The 22,184-nt window shown below is 35.6% G+C and overlaps 1 protein-coding gene across 1 annotated transcript in view; it reads right to left on the bottom strand.

The window, feature by feature from the left end:
- Positions 1-455: 455 nt before the first annotated feature.
- LOC107715511 (BMP/retinoic acid-inducible neural-specific protein 3-like) overlaps positions 456-22,184 on the bottom strand; it is a 27,559-nt gene continuing 5,830 nt past the window's right edge. The window contains exons 3-8 of the mRNA XM_016521663.1: positions 21,193-21,383; positions 18,961-19,154; positions 8,012-8,117; positions 7,482-7,718; positions 3,964-4,186; positions 456-1,651 (exon numbers count right to left, since the gene is read on the bottom strand). Coding sequence (XP_016377149.1) covers positions 535-1,651; positions 3,964-4,186; positions 7,482-7,718; positions 8,012-8,117; positions 18,961-19,154; positions 21,193-21,383 — 2,068 coding nt within the window. The 3' untranslated portion in view covers positions 456-534. The remainder of the gene's footprint in view (positions 1,652-3,963; positions 4,187-7,481; positions 7,719-8,011; positions 8,118-18,960; positions 19,155-21,192; positions 21,384-22,184) is intronic.

Below are 22,184 nucleotides of genomic sequence, written 5' to 3'. Positions count from 1 at the left end.
TGACATTATAAATACCTTTACTGACCAATTTATTGCATCCTTGCTGAATAAAAGACATTCTGCCAATTTTTAACGGTAGTGTATAATATATGCATGCATGTATGTATGTATGTATGGATGGATTGATTACTTTTATTTTGGGCTGAAATATGACTTTTCACTTTTCTAAATAATGAGCGAATGGAAAGTTTTCTGCTTTTTGTTAAACGCATACTTCAAATGTTCCATTGCATGGTTGAGATCCAGCCAACTGCAATCAGTATGCTGCAAAAACATAACAAAAAAGCTTGGTTTTTAAACTAGGTCTTTTTTGCCTATTTTATTTAATTCAAACATGGCAGAATTGATAAAATTGTGCAAAACGTTGTTTCATCTGAACTACCATTTGAACCAAAGACATCAAATATGTAACAGTAATGACTTCATATCAAACAGCAACAACAGTGACCCCCCCTCATAAAATAATTTTCAGTTAAATGAACTTCTCAGCGAGTAAAGCAAAACATCAATGGCAAAAATAAATTGGTTTGCTTTCTAACTACAAAGTTTCGCAGCTTCGTACTCTTTGTAGAACGGCTGTTTGGCACTAAAAGTCTGGAGTGTGGTGAGTATTCTCTGTACCTCGGAGCTGGAGAGTTTGAGCCTATGTCGAAGTAGGCAGGAGAACAGATCTAATGGCAGTGGTCCAGGAGGAGACAGTCTATTGACCCGATATCGGATCTCCATCAGCTGCAGCAGAGCAGAGTCCTGAGATCCCTGAGTGTATGGATAGTCCAACTGTAGGATCAGATCCTGGATAGCCTCGGGGTCAAAGTGCATACTGTAACCGAACAGCTGCATGCTGTTGATCTTCATGTATCCAGAGTTCTGAGAGGCATCCGTAGCTTCCAGCGGCTCGAAGTAGACCGTATCGTTCCCCTGAGAGGACTCGGTCCGAATGCGGCTCCTCAGGTAGAAGTGAACAGTCTCAAAAAAGCTCTTCCACCGGTTGCCTAGAGTCAAGGTCCAGTTGAAGCAATCCAAAGGAATGTCCAGCTTGGTCTTTTCCCAGTCCGGGTAGCCATTCTGATTGATGGGCATGGTCCAGCTTTCCGAATGGCTGCCGCCAAAAGGGTTGACGTAGACAGACAGCGCAGGCTCCAGGGTGGAGTTCTTGGTCATGCAGATCTGCAGCGAGATGCCCAGGAGCATATGGACGCGGCTGGATTTGAACTTGTTGCTCTTCAGCGTAAGCAGCATCCTCTTTCTCCAAGACGGGTCGAACCAGATGTTGAGGCGAACGTCGTTGCTGACGAAGATGGCGTGCGTCGTGATGCGGCTGTCCCGGTGTTGCAGTAAGTAGCGTAGCTCCAGGTCTTGTAGGTCGGTCTCAAAGCCCAGGTAGTGGTCTGTAGGGTTGGGTACGGCGTTTTTACAAACTCCATGACTGAGAATGTAACCTGTGTTGCAGCTGGAGCAGCGGGTGCGGTTGTCCACTGAGCAGGAGGCACAACGGTGACCGTCGCCCACCTCGCACGGGACGACGCCCTGGCACGAGGGGCTCTCGAACGGACAGGCGCAAGTCCGTAATTCCTCTGCGTAAAATCCCAGTTGGTTATTCTCACTGCAGTACAGGATGGACAGGGTGAACTGTAGCCAGTAGCTCAGCGGCCTGTGAAAACCAACAATAAAAGATTGAGGAAACAAGACAAAATGGGATTTTATAGCTTGTAATAATTGCGGAGATCATTAGGCAATGATTCGCAACAAACGGTGATTGTCAATAAACAGCTTTGTTTAAGCAACAGAACGAATTGGTTTCTAACCTTGAGCTCTGCTAATATCTGCCTTTGAAAGCGCTGCTAGGGTAAAAGTAATCCATTAGTGCAGCAATAGCCTCAGAGGCTGTAGTGGGTGGTTAAACAATAGATTAGTCATTAGTCTTTTTTACTCGCTTGGAGATCAGGCTTGGCTAAACAATAGCGCTTTCAAATCAAAATCCAGTAGTGTAATAATCATCGAAGTGTTTTCACAATCCCAGAGGACAACTGCATTGCTCAGAGGTTACCCTTTCAAAGCTCAAAAGACTTAATAGAGATTTTAGTTCTGTTTAATTTATGTATCATCAACATATTAAATAATAATAGGCACAATTGTTGGTTTTAAAACTTGCCAAGGACAAAGACTGCTAATTTGATGAACTCCTTTCCTACAATGCAGCTATTTATCTTCATGTATAAAGAAAAAATAAACAATAACACAATATAAAGACAAATATTGTTTGCAAAATTAAATAATTGACTTTTTTATTGCCATTGTTGAAAAGCTGAAAAAAATATTAAAATATTTGGACTTCACAGTGTCTTTTTCTGCCCACTATGAGGTAGATGTATGAAACTGAAGAGAAACATTTTCAATTCAAATGTATTTATATAATGCATTATATAATAAAAATCATTCCAAAACATTTTAACAGAGAATAGTAAATGAGATAAAGTTGCCTGTAGCAATTCCCTATATATTCCTAAAGCTAAATGCATGTTTTTTTTAACATCGCACTAAAACTAGATAGTTATCAATTAATGATTCATATCATGATTTACAACAAAAAAGAATGAAAGACAAAACAGTAATACAGTAAAAATCAATATTTGCTCAATAGTGTTAAAATGTATTATTGCATGTTAAGTGTTTAATTATTTAACACTTTAGTATAGCGACCAATTCTCACTATTAAAGGCAGAGTAAGTGATTTCTGGTAGCCAATGTTGATATTTGAAATCACCAAAACAAACACGCCCCTACCCCAAAAGGGTCTTGCCCCTATTTTGATAGCTCCGCCCCACATATACGTACGCAACCCAGGCAACGATTAGTTCTGTGAAACAAAGCAAAACCAATGTTACACCGTGTCTACGGACGTGAGCGGCGCGGCGCAACAAATCCCCGACAGAAAACTGCTGCCGGGTTCTATTTATGACGTGCTGACACAAATTTCAAATGGTTTTCAACGGTCGTTTGATCGCGTCCAGTGTAGGCAGACTTTAGCTGTTGTAGACACGGTGTTACTCACCTATTGAGAAGAAACAAAGCAACCTCGGCGTCCAATCGCAGGCCTCCGCTCCTTGAGTTCTCTCCAGCGCTGGAAAGCTGATCCGATATTTACACGGGTCCTACTTCTTGCCTTATCGTTCCGCAGACGTTTTCTTCTTTTGTTTTTTATCCGCCATCTCTATCTTTCTGTCGCTCGGCTCGGCTAATGTCCGTCCCATGCACTGAAAGCTCTCTCCTCCACATCACGAGTAGACACGCCCCTTATTGCTGATTGGCTACAAGTTTGTTTTGCTATTCGGCCCGAATCAGTTTTCTAAAGTGTTTTTGAAAAATCACATACCCTGCCTTTAATGGACCGATTCTCACTATTAACTAATTGCTTATTAGCATGCCTATTATTAATATATTAGCTGTTTATTAGTTATAAAGCACATATTCTGCATTACTATACTCCGCATCTCTAATTCTACCCAATGCCTAAAGTTAACAACTACCTTACTAACTTTTAATAAGCAGCAAATTAGGAGTTTATTGAGGCAAATGTCGTAGTTGATGGTTTGTTAATAGCGAGAATTGGACCTTAAAATAAAGTGTTACCATTTCATTTAATTCTGTTCCACAGAAGAAAATAAGTCATGCGGGTTTGAATGAATTCGGTCATCATTCTCCAATTGCTGTCCTTTTAATTTCATCACTGTCTAAAAAAATAACTGAGATATTAAAGAAATCTTATTTGTGATATTTCTGTCCTAAGAGATTGAATGGAAACACGTACAATTTCAACTCAAATCCAAATCCACATTTTTACGCACAAACATTGAGAATTCCTTATAGACTAAAACTTTGCAGATTCATTTGCATAGCTTGCATAATTATACAACACAAAATTTGGATTCACGGGTTTAATGTGTGCCTATAAATATGTTTTACCTCTCCCTTAGAGACACTATTTTGGGCTGTGTGCGGCATCTCTTGCTGAGGCTGAAGAGCTTGTTAGCAGTTCGTCGGGTCTTGGAGAGCAGGAGGCTAACGCGACTCTCTAGCTGCCTGTAGCGTTGCTGTAGAGCACTGTCTGTCCTCCACAATTGCTGGATTCTTGATGAATTTAGGGCGCTCTGTCTTGGTAGCTTACCCATGAAGCTCTGGAACTCATCTGACGAAAAATCGTAGATCTGAATTAACACAGCATTTTTGCGAAGATTTTCAAAAGGTAGTTGTCAGTAAAATAACGATACTATGAATACTAGAATTAGCATTAGCATACATCGAACACAATTGGTTTCAAGGTAGACAAATACTAACTGTTTATGTCCTATATAACATGGTCTGGACAGGGTGCTTCTGTCAAACATTCTGACGAAATACTGTAATACAGTGATGACACATTATAATATAATATAATATAATATAATAATATAAAATTACACTTACAGAAAGCACATACTTTGTGCTCAAAATGAGTAAAGATAATTTCTAATTCTAAAAATTTAGTTGAAGGTTAAAGTTGTAATATACAGTATATTCACAGTTTGTGAAAATGAGAGTATTAAGTACCATTAGAAAATATTTATCTTTAATTTATTCAAGTCATAATTTCATTGTAAAATTTGGTAACTTTCAATTGTTAATTTAAAAAGAATTTCTGCCCAATTTAACCCATAAAATTGAGTTGTGTTGCTATAAATTTAGGTTCCAGTGTTGGGGGTAATGCATTGTAATTAGTTACTTTTTTAGGGAGTAACGCAATATTGTAATGCATTACTTTTAAAAGTAACTTTCCCCAACACTGTTAGGTTCATTGAGCAATAAATAATGTTTTTAATTTAGATATTGCCATTTTAAGTTACCATTTCTTCAGTGTTTATTATCATACTGGTTTGCCTTACTTTTGTCTGTGTATTGTTCTTGTACTATTATATTGTTAGTTTGTACTCTTCAATTGTTGATAATGTCCCTGCTTTATCTCAATTGTAAAGTGTCCTTGAGCTATGCAAAGGCACTATATAAACGAAACTTTATTATTATTATTATTATTATTATTATTATCTGTTTGCTATTGGTAATGAACTTTTTTCACATACTACAAGACAGCAACAAAAAGCAGATCCCAGCCATCGAAGATACTGCAACAAATCTTGGACCCAGTCCACACAAATATTTTTTAAAACGTATGAGTGTCCTCTGTGTTTTGTTCTTGCATTCATATGTTAATGCTATTCCAAAGTGAAGACTTATTTTTAAAAAAAAAAATGTTTTTCATAATGCATGTGGATATTTTGTCAAACTATTATGAACACAATTTGCACATGGCAACAATTATTTTTAAATACAAAGTGTCTATTTGTACCCAGGTGCAAATAGCATCTCCCACACAGCACAGCTATTAGCACCCACGGTAATGTGAAACCACAGATATTTAGGACAAAATATCACATATGTACTGTAGCTGCAATGGTGTGGAGTAAAGACAAAACCAATACACTTATATGTGTGAGCAGCCAGAGTTCAGAGCAACAGAGTTCCCCTCTGTGAGCACGAAATGCAGGAAGAGCCATGAAAAAAGTGAAGAAAAAAATCAATCAATCAACCAACCAACCAACCAATCAATCAATCAAGTCAGGTGCGTTCAAGTCAGTTTAGTCGGCAAGATGGCGGTGTACCTTCTTTTAATATTACAAGAAAATACAACAGGGTCTGTTAACTCTGCTTATAGAAAATGAAGAGCAAAGAATTTGCATCAGGTGTGTTTTGCGTTTTTAATATTTTTTTTTAGACTAGGATCCCAGTATAACTGATTTTCAGCATCAACAAATGCTAAAATACAGAGATTAAAAAAAGCTGTTAGCTAAATGCAATATGCAACATCAAAAGATTTTTCACCTATAGGTGCAAAAATGATAGCATTTTTTTACTTGGATTTCATTAACTAGCTGCGTAACAAGTTATAGGACAACTAAACTATCAATTTAAACAAAAATTTACCGTCAACTGCAGACGTTGCATCCATCGATTCCGCCATGTTTGTCATTGACACACCCCCAACTCGGAAACTCGGGGCTTAAAGAAAATTGCGAGTTTCCCACTCGTAATAACGACTTTGTGGTGGCGTTCATGTGCGTTCAACTCGTAAATACGATCTATCCGACATGACTTGAACGCACCATTATTTGACTCTTTTCCCGACTCTTTTCTCTTCCAAATCACCTACAAGCTCTTCCTCCATGTTGTTTGTTGACATTCTGTGTCCGTGAGTTTGTGTGAGAAAGTAATTTCGGGTTTGAGCTGATCGTATAATTGCCACACGTAATCTGCGATTAACTGAGTACTGTCAAAGTGCACAAGATGATGATTTGGCTAATTTTTACATTATTATTGTTTATTACATGGCTTTCTGGAATACTTGATTTTGATTGGTCAATACGGTCATACAGATCATGAAACCAACTAGCTCTCTTTAGTTTCGTACAAACGGCGCCATTTTGCGTCTCAATTATTGACAATAGTGAAAATGACCTCAGAAGGCTACTGTAATATATTGTTTGTCTTGTTGCTACACTGCAAAAAATACTTTTCGAAGTTGAAAATCGAACTATTACTGGAGTATGTTTTACAAGAAAAAATGATTTTAGTTTTTCACTTACAAATTTCACGTTTAATTAAATGTGCTGCTTGCTGTTTTTGTAATTGTTTGTGAAATTACTAGCAATAGTTGAGTAAATTGTTTCTACAACTGTTTGTTTGTTTATTTATGTATTTATTTTAGTGTAGGCCGATTACGTTTTTCCTAGCGAACCTAAAGATAACAGGTGAAATTATAAAAAAATAAATGTATAATTGACAAATAATTCATATAAATATTTACATTTATAAATGATTCAACATCAATAAAATCAATATTTATTTATTTTCATGAGTAGCCATCAGTGCTATTTTAGTATTATCTATATACTGTTATAATATTATTATTAATATTTTAAATTAGCTTTAGTTCTTCTATTTTGTTTTCATTTTAATTTTTATTAAAATTTCAGTTTGATTTTTAGTCATTTTTGTTTGTGCTGTTGTAATTCTTAACCCGTTTATGTTTAGCTTTTAAATTATTTTCATTATATGAATGATTAATTTGTAAATAATTTTCAGTAACTTAAATGTACTTAAATGTACTTAATTTTAATCAGTTGCCAAAGCAACATTTCTACTCTTCATTAAAAATGAATGATTTTATAATATTTTAGTAGTTAACAATAACAACACTTTTAGATATGCAATAAACAGAATAATGTACAGTCAGCTGGTCAATAGTGCCAAATAAACCCCTTACATAAGAAAATGGACACATTTAAGTTGGTTGACCAAGTCTTGATGGTTAGGTTAGTTAAGCAAGCTAGCAGCCTAATGGGGACGATAATGTCCCATGAGAAAAAGAGAAACACAAGAAGTTTTGGCACCTGAGTCTTGAAATTCCTGGTTCTCCTGCCTCCAGGCCTCCCTCATGCGCTCCAGGTAGTTTTCCTGGGAACGGATATCAGCCTCAGGGCAGTTACACTGGGGAAACTCCTTACCGCACTGGCACCAGCAGTCATCGTCTTTGCACACAAATTGGCCTTCAGCATTGCAGCCTATGTAGCCTAAGGCCGCCTGAACAAAGTTGCTCCTTAAATAACTAGGCAGGATAGCCTGAAGTCCTGGAAGGAGAAAGACGGAAGTGTGAGGTAGACCACACATGCCTCCACTTTTCCAGTACGGCCTTATTCTTGTCAGTTGCTAAATCCTTTAATCTCATTAGCAAGCACAGTCAACTATCAACAATCAAGATTTGTGTATAATTAGCAGGCTAATTAGACAACGGCGGCATCAAGGCTTTGATCGTGTAGCTATACCACGGCTCATCACACAAGCACGACCTCTGGAAAACACTTTAGAATCAGCGTCAGGACGAGAGGAAGTGTTTTGAGAGGAAGTGTGGGATTGTCTTTACCTTGCAACTGAACTTTGTTCTCGTGGCTGTGAACCAGAACGGAGCTGACAGAGTCGAGGTTGTCATAGTTACTGCAGCCCAAAGGGCCTGTCCTGGTCTCTGTTACCTGGAAAGAGAGAGACAAAAGCAATTATTGTCTTTGTCTAATAAGTTAATTGAAGTGACTTGTAAATATCAAACACATCTGATCAGTGGGTGAGTGCTTTTCAATGTAACCATCTAAATGATCAGCACCAGGGATCCTACACCTTTTGGCTGATGAATATCCGCAACTTATTGAAATATAATTTCCTCACAACAAGCTATTTTAATTTAGTGTAGAAACAATTTTCACTCAGAAATGGCTGGTTAACTTTGCAAAAAAAATAAAAAATAAAAATAAAAATAAATTAACGCTGATTTTTTAAATGAAAATTTGAAGTAGAAATTAATTTAAATAGTATTTTCTTGTAAAACAATCGAAAAATATTTTTTACAGTGTTACACCCAGACACACACACACACACACACACACACACATAATGCTTTTTGTAATTTTATATCAAGAAATGAATCATTTTATTTAGCAAGGATACATTAAATTGATCATATGACAAAACATTTACATTTACAGACTTACATTGTAACAAAATTTCTGTTTTAAATAAATGCTTTCTATTCATCAAAGAATCCTGGAAAACATGTGTCTTGGTTTCCACAAAAATATTACTATTTAAAAATAACTATTTTCTGTGTGTGTGTGTATGTGTGTGTGTACTTATCTATCTATCAATCTACATACTGTGTATGTATGTGTATGTATAAATAGATGATAGACAGACAGACAGACAGACAGACAGACAGAGACAGATAGATAGATAGATAGATAGATAGATAGATAGATAGATAGATAGATAGATAGATATCAATGTAACATATCCTTGCTAAATATAAAAAGTAAAGCAAAGTTAAAGTAAAGTTTAAAAAAGAAGATAGATAGATAGATAGATAGATAGATATCAATGTAACATATCATTTCTAAATATAAAAAGTAAAGCAAAGTTAAAGTAAAGTTTAAAAAAAAGAAGAAAAAAAAGAAAGAAAAATGTGTACTGACCCCAAACATTTGAACGGTAGTGTATATTATTACAAAAGATTTATATTTTGAATAAATGCTGGTCTTTTAGCTTTTTATTTATCAAAGAATCCTGAAAAAAGTAAAAAGCAGCACAACTGATTCCAACATTGATAATAAATCAGCATATTAGAATGATTTCTGAAGGAATAAATCAGCATATTAGAATGATTTCTGAAGGATCATGTGACACCGAAGAATGGAGTAATGCTGTAAATTCTGCTTTGCATGACAGGATTTTTATTTATTTATTTATTTATATATATATATTTTTTTTACTTTGACGTTTTTGACTTTTTCAGCACTGGAAATTGAATTTTCCCCAATATTTCCTATTTTCTAACATTGCCCTAATAATCTTGCTACACTTGCCTATTTTTAAACATTATCTAAATCACTTTATTTTGAAAAGTTTAGAAAAGAAAAAATAAATCCACAAAATCAGCACTTTTTACCTTTGCAACAGCAACAACAACTATGCAGGCCTACTTCTGTTTGTGTAATGATGCAAGAGTTGGTTGCATCTGGTCCTAATTTATCATGAAACTAATTAGGTTAACATCACTGTATTTAATTAACATTTTTATTATCTTTGCATCTTTGTGCAGCCCAGCGAGCACTGTTCATCTCTGTATTCTGCTGTGGCATATAACACTATGGATTTTATCCAACAATGTAATTCAAAAGCTTCGGTAGTTCATCATTTATGAAAAAAAGCTATACAAAGTATTGAAACGACATGAAGTCAAGGGCAAGAATCAGCAGAGTGTGAGAGAGACAGAGAGAGAAAAATCACAACTTCATTACACCCGCAGAAGGCTCTTACGCATCTGTTAATGCTGCTGGAGGGAGATTCATTAAATCCTAAAAATTCTCTCTGAGGTCTGAGCCAGCTCATTGTCCCTGCAAAGGCCAAAAACATATATATATATATACAGTACATTTAATGCGATATTTGTGTACACCCTGAATTTATGTAAGTGTCCACATACTAGTAATTATTAAAAAAGTAACTTTTTTATTTTATAATTATGAATTATTAATTTTCAAATAAATTATTAATTAATTTTACTTTTTAAGGGGATTTTAACATTGTGAACTAACTGTGCCTAAGGTAAAAAGGTCATAAAAAGGTAAAATTATTTGATATTTCTGAGACTTGACTTATCATGATGGATAAATGATGATGATATCATTTTGTTTTTTTTTCTGTATCATAGAACATTTCACTGAAGTCACTGCATGTATAAATTTCATTTTAATGTATTTTGAAATATAATATCATTTTTTTTAAATGACTCTTATTAATATAGCTACTAAAGTGTCACATCACTGACCTTGGAACAATATAAGGGTGCAAATAATTTTTTTTGTGTGTGTGAAGAGTTCCTTTCAAACCACTGATTGACATTGGATGATAACATACTTAATTGGTGCTGTCAAACGATTAATTGCAAATTAAATACAAACACATGCATGTATATATTTAAGAAAAATATGTTATGTTTATATATTAGTGCTGTCAAACGATTAATCACATCCAAAATAAAAGTTTTTGTTTACATTATATGTGTGTACTGTAACGGGAAGTCAGACTCGATACACAGGTGAGTTAGAATCAAACAGACAGGTTTATTGTTCAGGATGGAGATGATCAAAGACTTTGTGAGTATTGCAGACTTAGAGTGTTGAACGGACTTCAAGAGGATACTGACAGTTATATTCTTGATTACCAGGTCGGAGAGGATGGGGGTGTTGATTAATTGCGATTAATCGCATCCAAAATAAAAGTTTTTGTTTACATTATATGTGTGCACTGTGTATATTTATTATGTACATATAAATACAAACACATGCATGTATATATTTAAGAAAATATGTTATGTTTATATATTAAATATATTTATATATAATATAAAATATAAGAATATAAATATATAAATGGAAATAATTTCAAAATATATACTGTATGTGTGTGTATATATAAATAATAAATATACACAGTAGACATGCATACATATATTATGTTGACTATAGTATATATGAGGTAGGCCTACAATTGTAACGGGAAGTCAGACTCGATACACAGGTGAGTTAGAATCAAACAGACAGGTTTATTGTTCAGGATGGAGATGATCAAAGACTTTGTGAGTATTGCAGACTTAGAGTGTTGAACGGACTTCTTTAATATATTACTTTTATATAATATACATTTATTTTATATCATATATTTCATATAACATTAATATTTTATATGTGAGCATTAATTATTTTCGCTCAGTCTACTTTCTGTTTAAAAACTATACCAATATCTACAATATCTAAATCATTATTTTTTTTTTTAATAAATAAAATAAATTGTACATAAATAAAATAAATTGCTTATACGAATTGCATGCAGTTGTAAATTTTATTAAATTATGTAAGATACAGGGTCAAAGATATCATATATACAAATGTATTAATTTATTCAGAATTTTCATTTTTGTGTGAACTGATCCTTTAAAAGCACTGATTAACACTAGATGACAACATATGGCCAGACACTGGCAAAACAACACCAAAACAAATCTTTCCCGGTGAACTTAGAGACACTTTAGTAGTGAAAACTGATTTCTGCTATCTAAACGATGGCATCCTGTGGTCAAATTTAATTTAGGTGCCAGAAAGAAGCATTGTGAGTTCATGTGAAGGTTAATGTACTTTGGCCTTCTCTCTTCCGCTTTACTGAAGAGTAAAAAACTGTGAATAATGCGACTGTGCTTAATGTCTCTCTCCAAACACTCGAGTATTTCACCCCCACTTTTACTGTCCGTGTTCAAATGAAAAGCTAATTCAAACAGCAAGAATCTCCACCTGATAAGAGAATCAATACTCTTAATGAATAACATATAACATTATAAAACTATTATTGCACACATTCTTCTAAACACATTTAAGACCATTAATTAGTGTAGAGACAGATAATTGTTCAAAGCACAGATGAGGTCAGTTACTGATGCCATCTGCGACTCTACCGAAGACCCAGCTAAACTAATGAGGCCGAGAGATTCGGCAGCAGTGCATCATAATCAAACCTCTAATTTATGCTCTCGAACACCTTTCGAATAGCGTCCTCCCTCACCTGCTCATCCATAAGACTAACATTGAAGAATCATCCAACGAGCTCCATTTAACACCTCGGCTAACCTTACAATGCATCTTCCATACATCTGTTTTCTTGCCTCAGAGCTCACTTCATGCTAGATGCAACTAATGAGTTGAATTAGTCAATGCAGAAAGGAATGTAAATGGATGAGCCAGGCTGATCCATCACCGTGATGCATGTTGCGACTAATACCGACAGGCGCTTTGTCCTCATTAATAGCAACTTAGCCCGGGATCCTCTTAGCGAACGGGCTCAGACCCCAAAACGGTTTGCCTGAGTGAGATTGCGAATGACTGAATGTGGCAGGGCCGAGTTCGGATGGAAAACTGCAGCCTGGGATTAAGCCGCTGCTTTTTCAAAGGAAACCTTGGGTCATTCATATCTGAAGCACTTGAGTGGTTTAAGCATGGATTTATATTTAAAAGGCTATGCTTGGCGCTTTAAACAAAGCCTGAGCAAATGAGATCAGTGTGGAGTCTATCACGAACGCCGCAGGCGCGAGGTTATGCTGCTGATAACTGCACGTTGAATAATGAACTCACCTCTGAGGCGGTAATAATTGTATTCAAGAGGAAGGCGTTTGCACGTATGAACCTAACATAAATTCACATTGCATATCATTCCTGTTTTTTCTGTGTCTTAAGTTGCAAAAATGGTGATTTGAGACTTGACTTGGATTCCAATTTAGAGACTTTCGCAGGATTTAATGAGAAACATTTTCTCTGAATTGCAACACGGTTTTGTAGAAACGAGGAATTTAATAATTACAGTTCTGGTTCTTTTATTATTCTTTTAATAATGATTGGTTGATTGATTGAACAATTCAAATGCCAATATGTGGCCTTAAAGGCAGAGTAAGGGATTTCTGGTAAATTAATGGAAAACAGAATTTGGTAAAAATAAAACTGAATTTGAGGAAAAAAAAACATTTCATAGGGCTTTAAAAATTTAATTTTTTAAAAAACTTTTAATAAATTACTGTTAAATATTGTAAGTTTCATGATTTCAGTTAATTAGACATGCAGTTTTTGACTAATAAAATGTAATATAACCATTAAATATTATGGAATATTATAATCCAGAATAATTAAAAATAATTTGGGCCCTATTTTATGTTTAACAGATGAAAGAAACTCTTACAGCTATGGAACATTTTGAGGGTGAATAAATCATGACAGAATTTTTGGGTGAACTAACCCTTCAGCTGAGCTGTATGTGTTTGATTCACTAAAAGAACCGACTCATTCTCGTTCGAGAATGTGTGGACTACACTGGATGCGCTGTGTATTTGATTTACTTAAAAGAACCAATTCAAAAAAGTCATTTGATCAAGAATCACTGGTTGCACTGTACAGTATGTTTTTGATTCACCCACAAGAACTGAATTGTAAGAGTCCTTCATTTGGAAAACGGACTACAATGTTGTGCTGTGTTTTTGGTTCATTTAAAAGAACCAAATTATAAGTATCATTCTTTTGGGAAACAGACCACACTGGTTGCACTGTATGCTTTTGATTTACTTTAAAGGGGTCATATGATGCGATTTCAATTTTTCCTTTCTCTTTGGAGTGTTACAAGCTCTTGGTGCATAAATCCGGGCCCCGGGGCTTCAGCCCCGCCTAGCCCAATGGTTAATGCGGCCCTGCATGTGGTTGCCGCAAGCCTCCTTCATCGAATCCGCCGGGCGCCGCTCACTCAAGCCGCTGTGTGTTTCATTGTGAAAGCGAAACTACTACAGTATGGTAAGGGGCGTAACATTTCCGTCACACGCTTGAGGTATTCGGCCAATCACAACGCACTGGATAGCTGGCCAATCACAGCACACCTCGCTTTTCAGAACGATGAGCTTTGTAAAAATCGACGCGTTTCAGAAAGGCAGGGCATAGAGGAGAAACAATAATGTACATTATGTGGAAAATAATGTTTTTTTAACCTTAAACCGCATAAACACATTGCATTACACCAAATACACAAAATAATGTTCTTTTTAGCAACAACATATGACCCCTTTAAAGAACCAACTTTTTCGTTGTTCATTCAGGAAAGAGACTGCAATGGTATTTAAATTAAATGGAACCGATTCATAAAAAAACAACACTTTTGGTTCCCCACCAGGCTCCTGTTGGCATATCAGTGGAACATTCACCATATACAACGTGCTAGAAATACAGAATCATTAATAATGTTAAATGTAGCTGTAGATATAATGATATACTGGTTAAGCATGAGGGAAAACAAATCCCTGTTATCACAGTTATCCATTCATTTACTACAGGGAAAACAAAGAAAGATTATGAGTGTGCATTCAGGGAAAGAAAAGCCGTGTTTGAACATTGTTCAGTGGTTTTCATTTTTAATTGCTCCCTTACTCACTTGGATAATGGGTAATGAATAAACTATCCATTTTAAAAGTACACGGTATTACGATAAAATGGTCTGTTGATTCAAGTAAAACCTCCTAGACTTATGTTATAATAAGAATGATAAGAAAATTCTGTGAAATAATGTTTTATTATACCTTCACCACAGAGATATCTATTACATCAGGACTTAAGTTCTGATGAAGACAAGAAGAAAAAAAGAAAAAGAAAATTGAGGCTCCCATTCTTGGGGTGATTGATTTTCTGTCAGAAAGGTCTAAATATCCACGTGAGGCAATTGCAGAATGAACTGAAACTGCGGAGCCGCATCTTTACATGTTAAGAATGAAGTTACAAACTGTTTTTAATTTAAAAGTTGATCTACTGATAATGCGCAAATGAAAAAACATTCAGATCATTTCCATAATGTCCAATGCAGTCTACCAAGAGAAGAGCAAATGAAAACCTATCGCAGCCATGTCAAACACAGAATGGGTTAAGACATTTTTGGGCATTAAATAATGACCCAAATACCGTACCAGTAAACGGACTAGCACAAACCTTAGTAAATTACGTTGATTTATTTAAATACTCTCCTCCGTCTAAAAGGGAAACTCCTACTAATGCAAATGCTATACAGTCCGTGCCTTTTCATCCCTAATTCCTGACAGTATATAGTTTTTTAATGCCAAAAGTGGGTTTACACTGGTGCAAGCTGTTAGTAAATCTGGCTCATAATTACCTACAGCTAACGCATGATTAGGTATTAATCAAAGCTGCCAAAAAGGCAAGTCCACCTCTGATTTGATGTCAAGTTAGTCAATCAGTAAGAGCACTAATTAAAATGAAGCTAAATCAGACCCTGTTCCTTTGATATATTTTAGATATATGATTCATATGATTATGAAAAGATAATGTACTATTAATGTAATGTACTAATGGGGGATTTAAACCCAGGATGATTTCATTATGAGAAAATGTAACCTCCGGCTTGACTAAACACATATTTCTCATGATTCACAAGAGCATGGAAAAAGAAGTTGTGTGTATTGTTCCAAATTTTATTATTTAATATTATCTGATTAGGATTGTGTGTAATTGATATGCTACTAGGGCTGAGCGATATAAGAAAGATAACATATGAAATATTAAAATATATTACAATTATTTTTAAAAAATTCCTACAAGAAGTTGTGGCTGCCAAAGCAAGCTCTTTGAAGAACAAAGAAACACGTGAAGAACAAAGAAATACATATTAAAGAACAATTATGGTGGCCAAGAAAGCTCAGCACGCTGTGACTGAAAAAAACACATGCAAAAAAAAAAAAAAACACACTAGTAATTAAAAAAAACATCTTCATCAATTTGACAACACATGTGCTGGAAATACTTACAACGCAACCAAAAACAGAAACACACTGAAAATACTTAATGCAATCAAATACAAAAACATGCTGCAAATACTCACAACACACACACACAAAAATGAAAACGAAAAAAAAAAGAAATGTGTTGCAAATACTCACAACGCAACCAAATACTCACAGCGCAAAAAAAAAAAAAAAGACAAACAGAAATGCACTGCAAATACTCACAACACAAAATAAATACAGAAGCATGCTGCAAATACTCAGGATGCAAAACAAAAAACACACATTCACTGCAAATACAGCGTAAGCAAATACAGAAGCATGCTGCAAATACTCACAATGCAAAATAAATAAATAAATAAAATACAGAAACATGCTGCAAATACTCACAACACCAAAAAATATACAGAAACATGCTGCAAATATGCAAACAAATACAGAAACGTGCTGCAAATACTCACAATGTAAAAAAAAACAAAAAAAAAACAGAAATGGACTGCAAATACACACAACACAACCAAATACAGAAACACACTGGAAATACTCAGAAAAAACAACCAAATACAGAAACATGCTGCGAATTGCATAGATAAAATGGAAATGTTTATAGGGGACCCTAACAAGTGATGAACCTGGCTGGGACATGCTTATTGTTCAATGTCTACTCATCCATGGAGTTGTCGATGAACTGTGAGTTTTTTGTTTATTTCTACATCAATAAATTCCATAATGCTTCATTAATAGTTAAAACCAAGTCAAAATTGCAGATTGATGGTATGAATATTCTTTTTTGTTGTAGTCTGTGCTATTTACAGCAGTTTTCTGTATTTGGTTGCATTGTTGGTATTTGCAGCGTGTTGCCTTGTGAGTATTTGTGTTTTTCAAACTGATTAAAATATATATACCTATATATTTTTTATACCTTTTTTAATTTGCTGGTGTTTTCCTTTTTGCATGTGTTTTCTTCAGTTTCAGAGTGTTGAGCTCTCCCGGCCACCATAAACAAGTGTCAGGTCTATTCGTTTGCATTTACACTCACACAAGACTTTAAGCATAGATATATTTTGACGTACATTATCAAGTTTTTGGTACAGTTTATTGCCATGGTTAGCAATGTCAATCATTACATTTTCAAATGCAATCCTGCATTTAAATACACTTGTCAGTCCAGAAAATTTGCAGTGTGTTGTTAGTAGCTTGAAAAATAAAATATTTTTTCAAATTGTGCATAGGTTATAATAGAAAGCTTAGAAAGCGAATACATTTTTGATAGCAGCCACCTATCGGCTATGATGGTCGAAAAAGGGGGTGGAATTGACTTTTTTTTATTTATAAGCAAAAAGTTATTGCGATATATATGATATTTCCACATTTTATATCATGAGCAAAGATATTGTGATAATATCCCTAATATGCAATGCATCGCCCAGCCCTATTTACTACATAGAAGCAAAATTGATTTTTGCATTTATTTACCGCTGCCATCACATTTCAAACCTGGTCGTAGCATGGGGGTCATACCTTAATGGCGGTGGAGGCGATCTGGAGGTGATGGAGCTTACGGAGCGTGCTGTCTCTGTCGATGAAATAGGATGCTGCTAGTTGGTGGAGGGCTTCGAGGGTCAGCGAACCGGCTGTAGCATTGGAGGCACCGCCACTCTGCTGACCTCTGCTAAGCTTGCTTTTGTCCACGAAAATGGTCAAGAATAAAATACAGAAACATGCTGCAAATACTCACAATGCAAAATAAATAAATAAATAAAATACAGAAACATGCTGCAAATACTTACAGTGCAAACAAATACAGAAACATGCTGCAAATACTCACAACACCAAAAAATATACAGAAACATGCTGCAAATATGCAAACAAATACAGAAACGTGCTGCAAATACTCACAATGTAAAAAAAAACAAAAAAAAAACAGAAATGGACTGCAAATACACACAACACAACCAAATACAGAAACACACTGGAAATACTCAGAAAAAACAACCAAATACAGAAACATGCTGCGAATTGCATAGATAAAATGGAAATGTTTATAGGGGACCCTAACAAGTGATGAACCTGGCTGGGACATGCTTATTGTTCAATGTCTACTCATCCATGGAGTTGTCGATGAACTGTGAGTTTTTTGTTTATTTCTACATCAATAAATTCCATAATGCTTCATTAATAGTTAAAACCAAGTCAAAATTGCAGATTGATGGTATGAATATTCTTTTTTGTTGTAGTCTGTGCTATTTACAGCAGTTTTCTGTATTTGGTTGCATTGTTGGTATTTGCAGCGTGTTGCCTTGTGAGTATTTGTGTTTTTCAAACTGATTAAAATATATATACCTATATATTTTTTATACCTTTTTTAATTTGCTGGTGTTTTCCTTTTTGCATGTGTTTTCTTCAGTTTCAGTGTTGAGCTCTCCCGGCCACCATAAACAAGTGTCAGGTCTATTCGTTTGCATTTACACTCACACAAGACTTTAAGCATAGATATATTTTGACGTACATTATCAAGTTTTTGGTACAGTTTATTGCCATGGTTAGCAATGTCAATCATTACATTTTCAAATGCAATCCTGCATTTAAATACACTTGTCAGTCCAGAAAATTTGCAGTGTGTTGTTAGTAGCTTGAAAAATAAAATATTTTTTCAAATTGTGCATAGGTTATAATAGAAAGCTTAGAAAGCGAATACATTTTTGATAGCAGCCACCTATCGGCTATGATGGTCGAAAAAGGGGGTGGAATTGACTTTTTTTTATTTATAAGCAAAAAGTTATTGCGATATATATGATATTTCCACATTTTATATCATGAGCAAAGATATTGTGATAATATCCCTAATATGCAATGCATCGCCCAGCCCTATTTACTACATAGAAGCAAAATTGATTTTTGCATTTATTTACCGCTGCCATCACATTTCAAACCTGGTCGTAGCATGGGGGTCATACCTTAATGGCGGTGGAGGCGATCTGGAGGTGATGGAGCTTACGGAGCGTGCTGTCTCTGTCGATGAAATAGGATGCTGCTAGTTGGTGGAGGGCTTCGAGGGTCAGCGAACCGGCTGTAGCATTGGAGGCACCGCCACTCTGCTGACCTCTGCTAAGCTTGCTTTTGTCCACGAAAATGGTCAAGGACTCCTCGCCTGATCAAAAGCCAGACAAAAATGATCATCTCAGCTGGAGAAGCTAATCAACCCTAATCATCTACAGCATGAGCTCGCCCCGTCTCGGCCCGTCGGGGGCCCACAAAGCCATGCAGCTCTTCCCCATCTGACACGTCAGCTCTCATTACACGCATGGTACAGATGAGAGTATCTTCATCTCCGAGTGAGAGGAATCCAATGAAAATCAATTGACTCAGCTGTTGGGTTTGTTTGGAGAGAATAAATGCCTAAGAAAAAAATGTTAGAGTCAAAAGGTGTCCTGTGGAGCATTAGCCAGACCTTCATATGTTCTCCACTTTCAGCCTCAGTCATGGTATAAAGCAGTTTATTTATGGAGCAAGATATTGATGGCTGAGAATGTCTCTTTTGAAGAGGTGTATACTGTAAACAGTCTCTCGGCAGGCAAGGTATAAAGGACTATAGAGAACCGAGAGACTGCTGCTCTCCAATATATCTACAAATGAAGATGAGTTCTCAGAGCTGAAAAGCAGCTAAACAAACAGAGATGTACCTGTCCACACTTTTCATCTTGCCTATTGAAACTGACAAGGCAGTCGCAATCAATTTCGTATTGACGTATTTTTATGAGTGAAACAGATTATTCAGGGAGAAAAACTGGGAGGGTCTTTTTTTTTTTACACATGGGAAACTGATTGGACAGTGAAAAGCGGAAAAGGTTCCTTGATACGTCACCAGAACGTTAGCCAAAGCAGAATGGTTCCATGTACACCCAGCATTAACATGCATTTTCTGTGACTGTGTCATGATCAGATCACACTTCACCACATTAAAAAATGTGATCGGATCACTGCAGACACATTTTGAGGTGATCTGGAATGGATTTTGACTACATTTAAATGAAAGTGTAAATGCAAATGTATTTTTCGTTATCCGTATGCAGCAGTGAAAGTAATATGTGATGAGGTCGGGCTGCAAAAAATTCAATTAATCATTTTCACACTCAGGCACTGCACTCCTTTGCTCTCACCCAATTCAATCAACAATTTCCCATTATTTATTTAATTATTTCTTTGGATTACACTTAGAATCTCATTTCTCTCAATTATCTCCCCATAATAAGAATTGTAAACCACCACCCCCTCCTCTTTTCTCAAACCCCTACTAACTTTTTGAAAATTTTCAGAGTGACCGACTGAAAGGGAACAGCAAATTAGACCTGAAGACACCCCCCCCGTATAACATAATATTAACAGAATCATAACTATAAATACATTTATTAACTATAATATATTATTAACAGACATAAAGTGTTTTGATATAGTTAATTAATTAATAAGTATTAATTAATGACAATTCATTGTGTGATTTCAGAAGTGGCAATAACTTTATTTTCTTCAATAGAAACTATAGTTATTGAAGAAAAAATATATTTTGATTGTCAAGTTAGTTTGTTTTAGTATATTAATAATATTATTGACAATAATTGACAATAAACGTAATTTTTAAAGACAGATTACAAAGACAAGCCTTTTTTCTTTGGAATAACATGCACCGATGAAATGTACATTAATAAATCAAACGAATATGAATATTTGACCTACTAAGTTAATCCAGGAACTGAAGTTATGAGTATCATGTCCATTTGACAACACTAACCCCAGTGTTCAATAATGCATAATGTCACGTCAGCTTCTACAGAGACTATATAAAGATGTTCTTGCAACTCAGAAACAAGGCAAGAATGAAAATCTATTTTGCAGGGATAATAACTAGCTCACACGTAATATAGTTTTGGTAACACTTTAGAATAGGGAACACTTATTCACTATTAACTATGACTTTTCCCTCAATACATTCCTAATTTGCTGCTTATTAATAGTTAGTAAGGTAGTTTAGGGATTGGGTAGGATTAGGGATGTAGAAAAAGGTCATGTAGAATAAGGCATTAATATGTGCTTAATTAGTAATAATAAATGGCTAATATTCGAGTAATATGCATGCTAATAAGCAACTAGTTAAGAAACCCTAAAATAACGTGTTACCATAGTTTTCTTACCTCCCAGAGTGGCAGAGAGCAGGAAATGAGTCCCGTATTTCTTGATGATGGTGTCAGTAATTTTCTGCAGGCTCGGCCTTCTCCCCAGAAGCCTGATGTTATGGATAAAGTCGGGGTCAAAGGGCACGGCCACCCCATTGCCTTCTTGTCTCTCTGCAGCAAGGCTGTTGACCTTCCATCGGCCGAACTCCCTGTGAGTTCATAATCATTTACGTGAGACGTTGTATGATCCGATACTGGAGCACAATAATCAGCACATTAGTCATTACAGTCCCATCCAAGTCGCCCTCTCCTCAATCTGGCTCTTCTCCACATCTGTCCCTCTCTCCATGTTTGTTTGCTCTATTCCTATTCCAAAAAGCTATTTTGGGCTCAACAGAGCAGCCAGGCCGGTAGGTGGTATTTCATTGTTTAGGGGCTTGAAGAGCCTCCATAGGGAGCCAGGTGCACAATCTGAGTACATTTCTACAAAGAAATGTGAGGATGTAATGCCTTAAGATCCTCCTTTAAACTCTGTGTGGTGCCTGTGCATCTTGAATTGTGCATAGTAGTACGTTGAACAAGGTAAAGCTTGTAAACGTCTGTTTAACCGCTCTAACCAAACACTGAGATGGCACGGTGTGTTATAATGTCAGTTACATTTCCTTTCAGAACTATTATCTGATTACACCCTCACACAGAATAACAGCAATCCCTTGCTCGACTAAAGGGAGTACTGTAAACTAAAATGCATACTGTACACCCACTAAACTATGAAATAGGTATTGTGGATGGAGAATGGAATCTAGTTTCTTTCCATTTAAATACATTTGCATCTATTATTACGCAGCAAGAGAGCTCCGTTTCAAAGTTTAGTCATCTGATATTCTGTTCTAATCTGGTTTGACAGAATTTGTTGCATTCCCTGAAGCTAATGCTCAGATGGTAGATCTTCAAACAAAGCATCCCACTCGTGCGTCCCTAAACGCTGTAGCAAAAATTGAGAGAGAAAG

Source organism: Sinocyclocheilus rhinocerous, unplaced genomic scaffold (assembly GCF_001515625.1).
Source record: "Sinocyclocheilus rhinocerous isolate Xijiao unplaced genomic scaffold, SAMN03320098_v1.1 scaffold510, whole genome shotgun sequence".
Lineage (NCBI taxonomy): Eukaryota > Metazoa > Chordata > Actinopteri > Cypriniformes > Cyprinidae > Sinocyclocheilus > Sinocyclocheilus rhinocerous.
The sequence above is the reverse complement of the archived record's forward strand: the minus strand, read 5'-3'. Positions and strand labels throughout refer to the sequence as shown.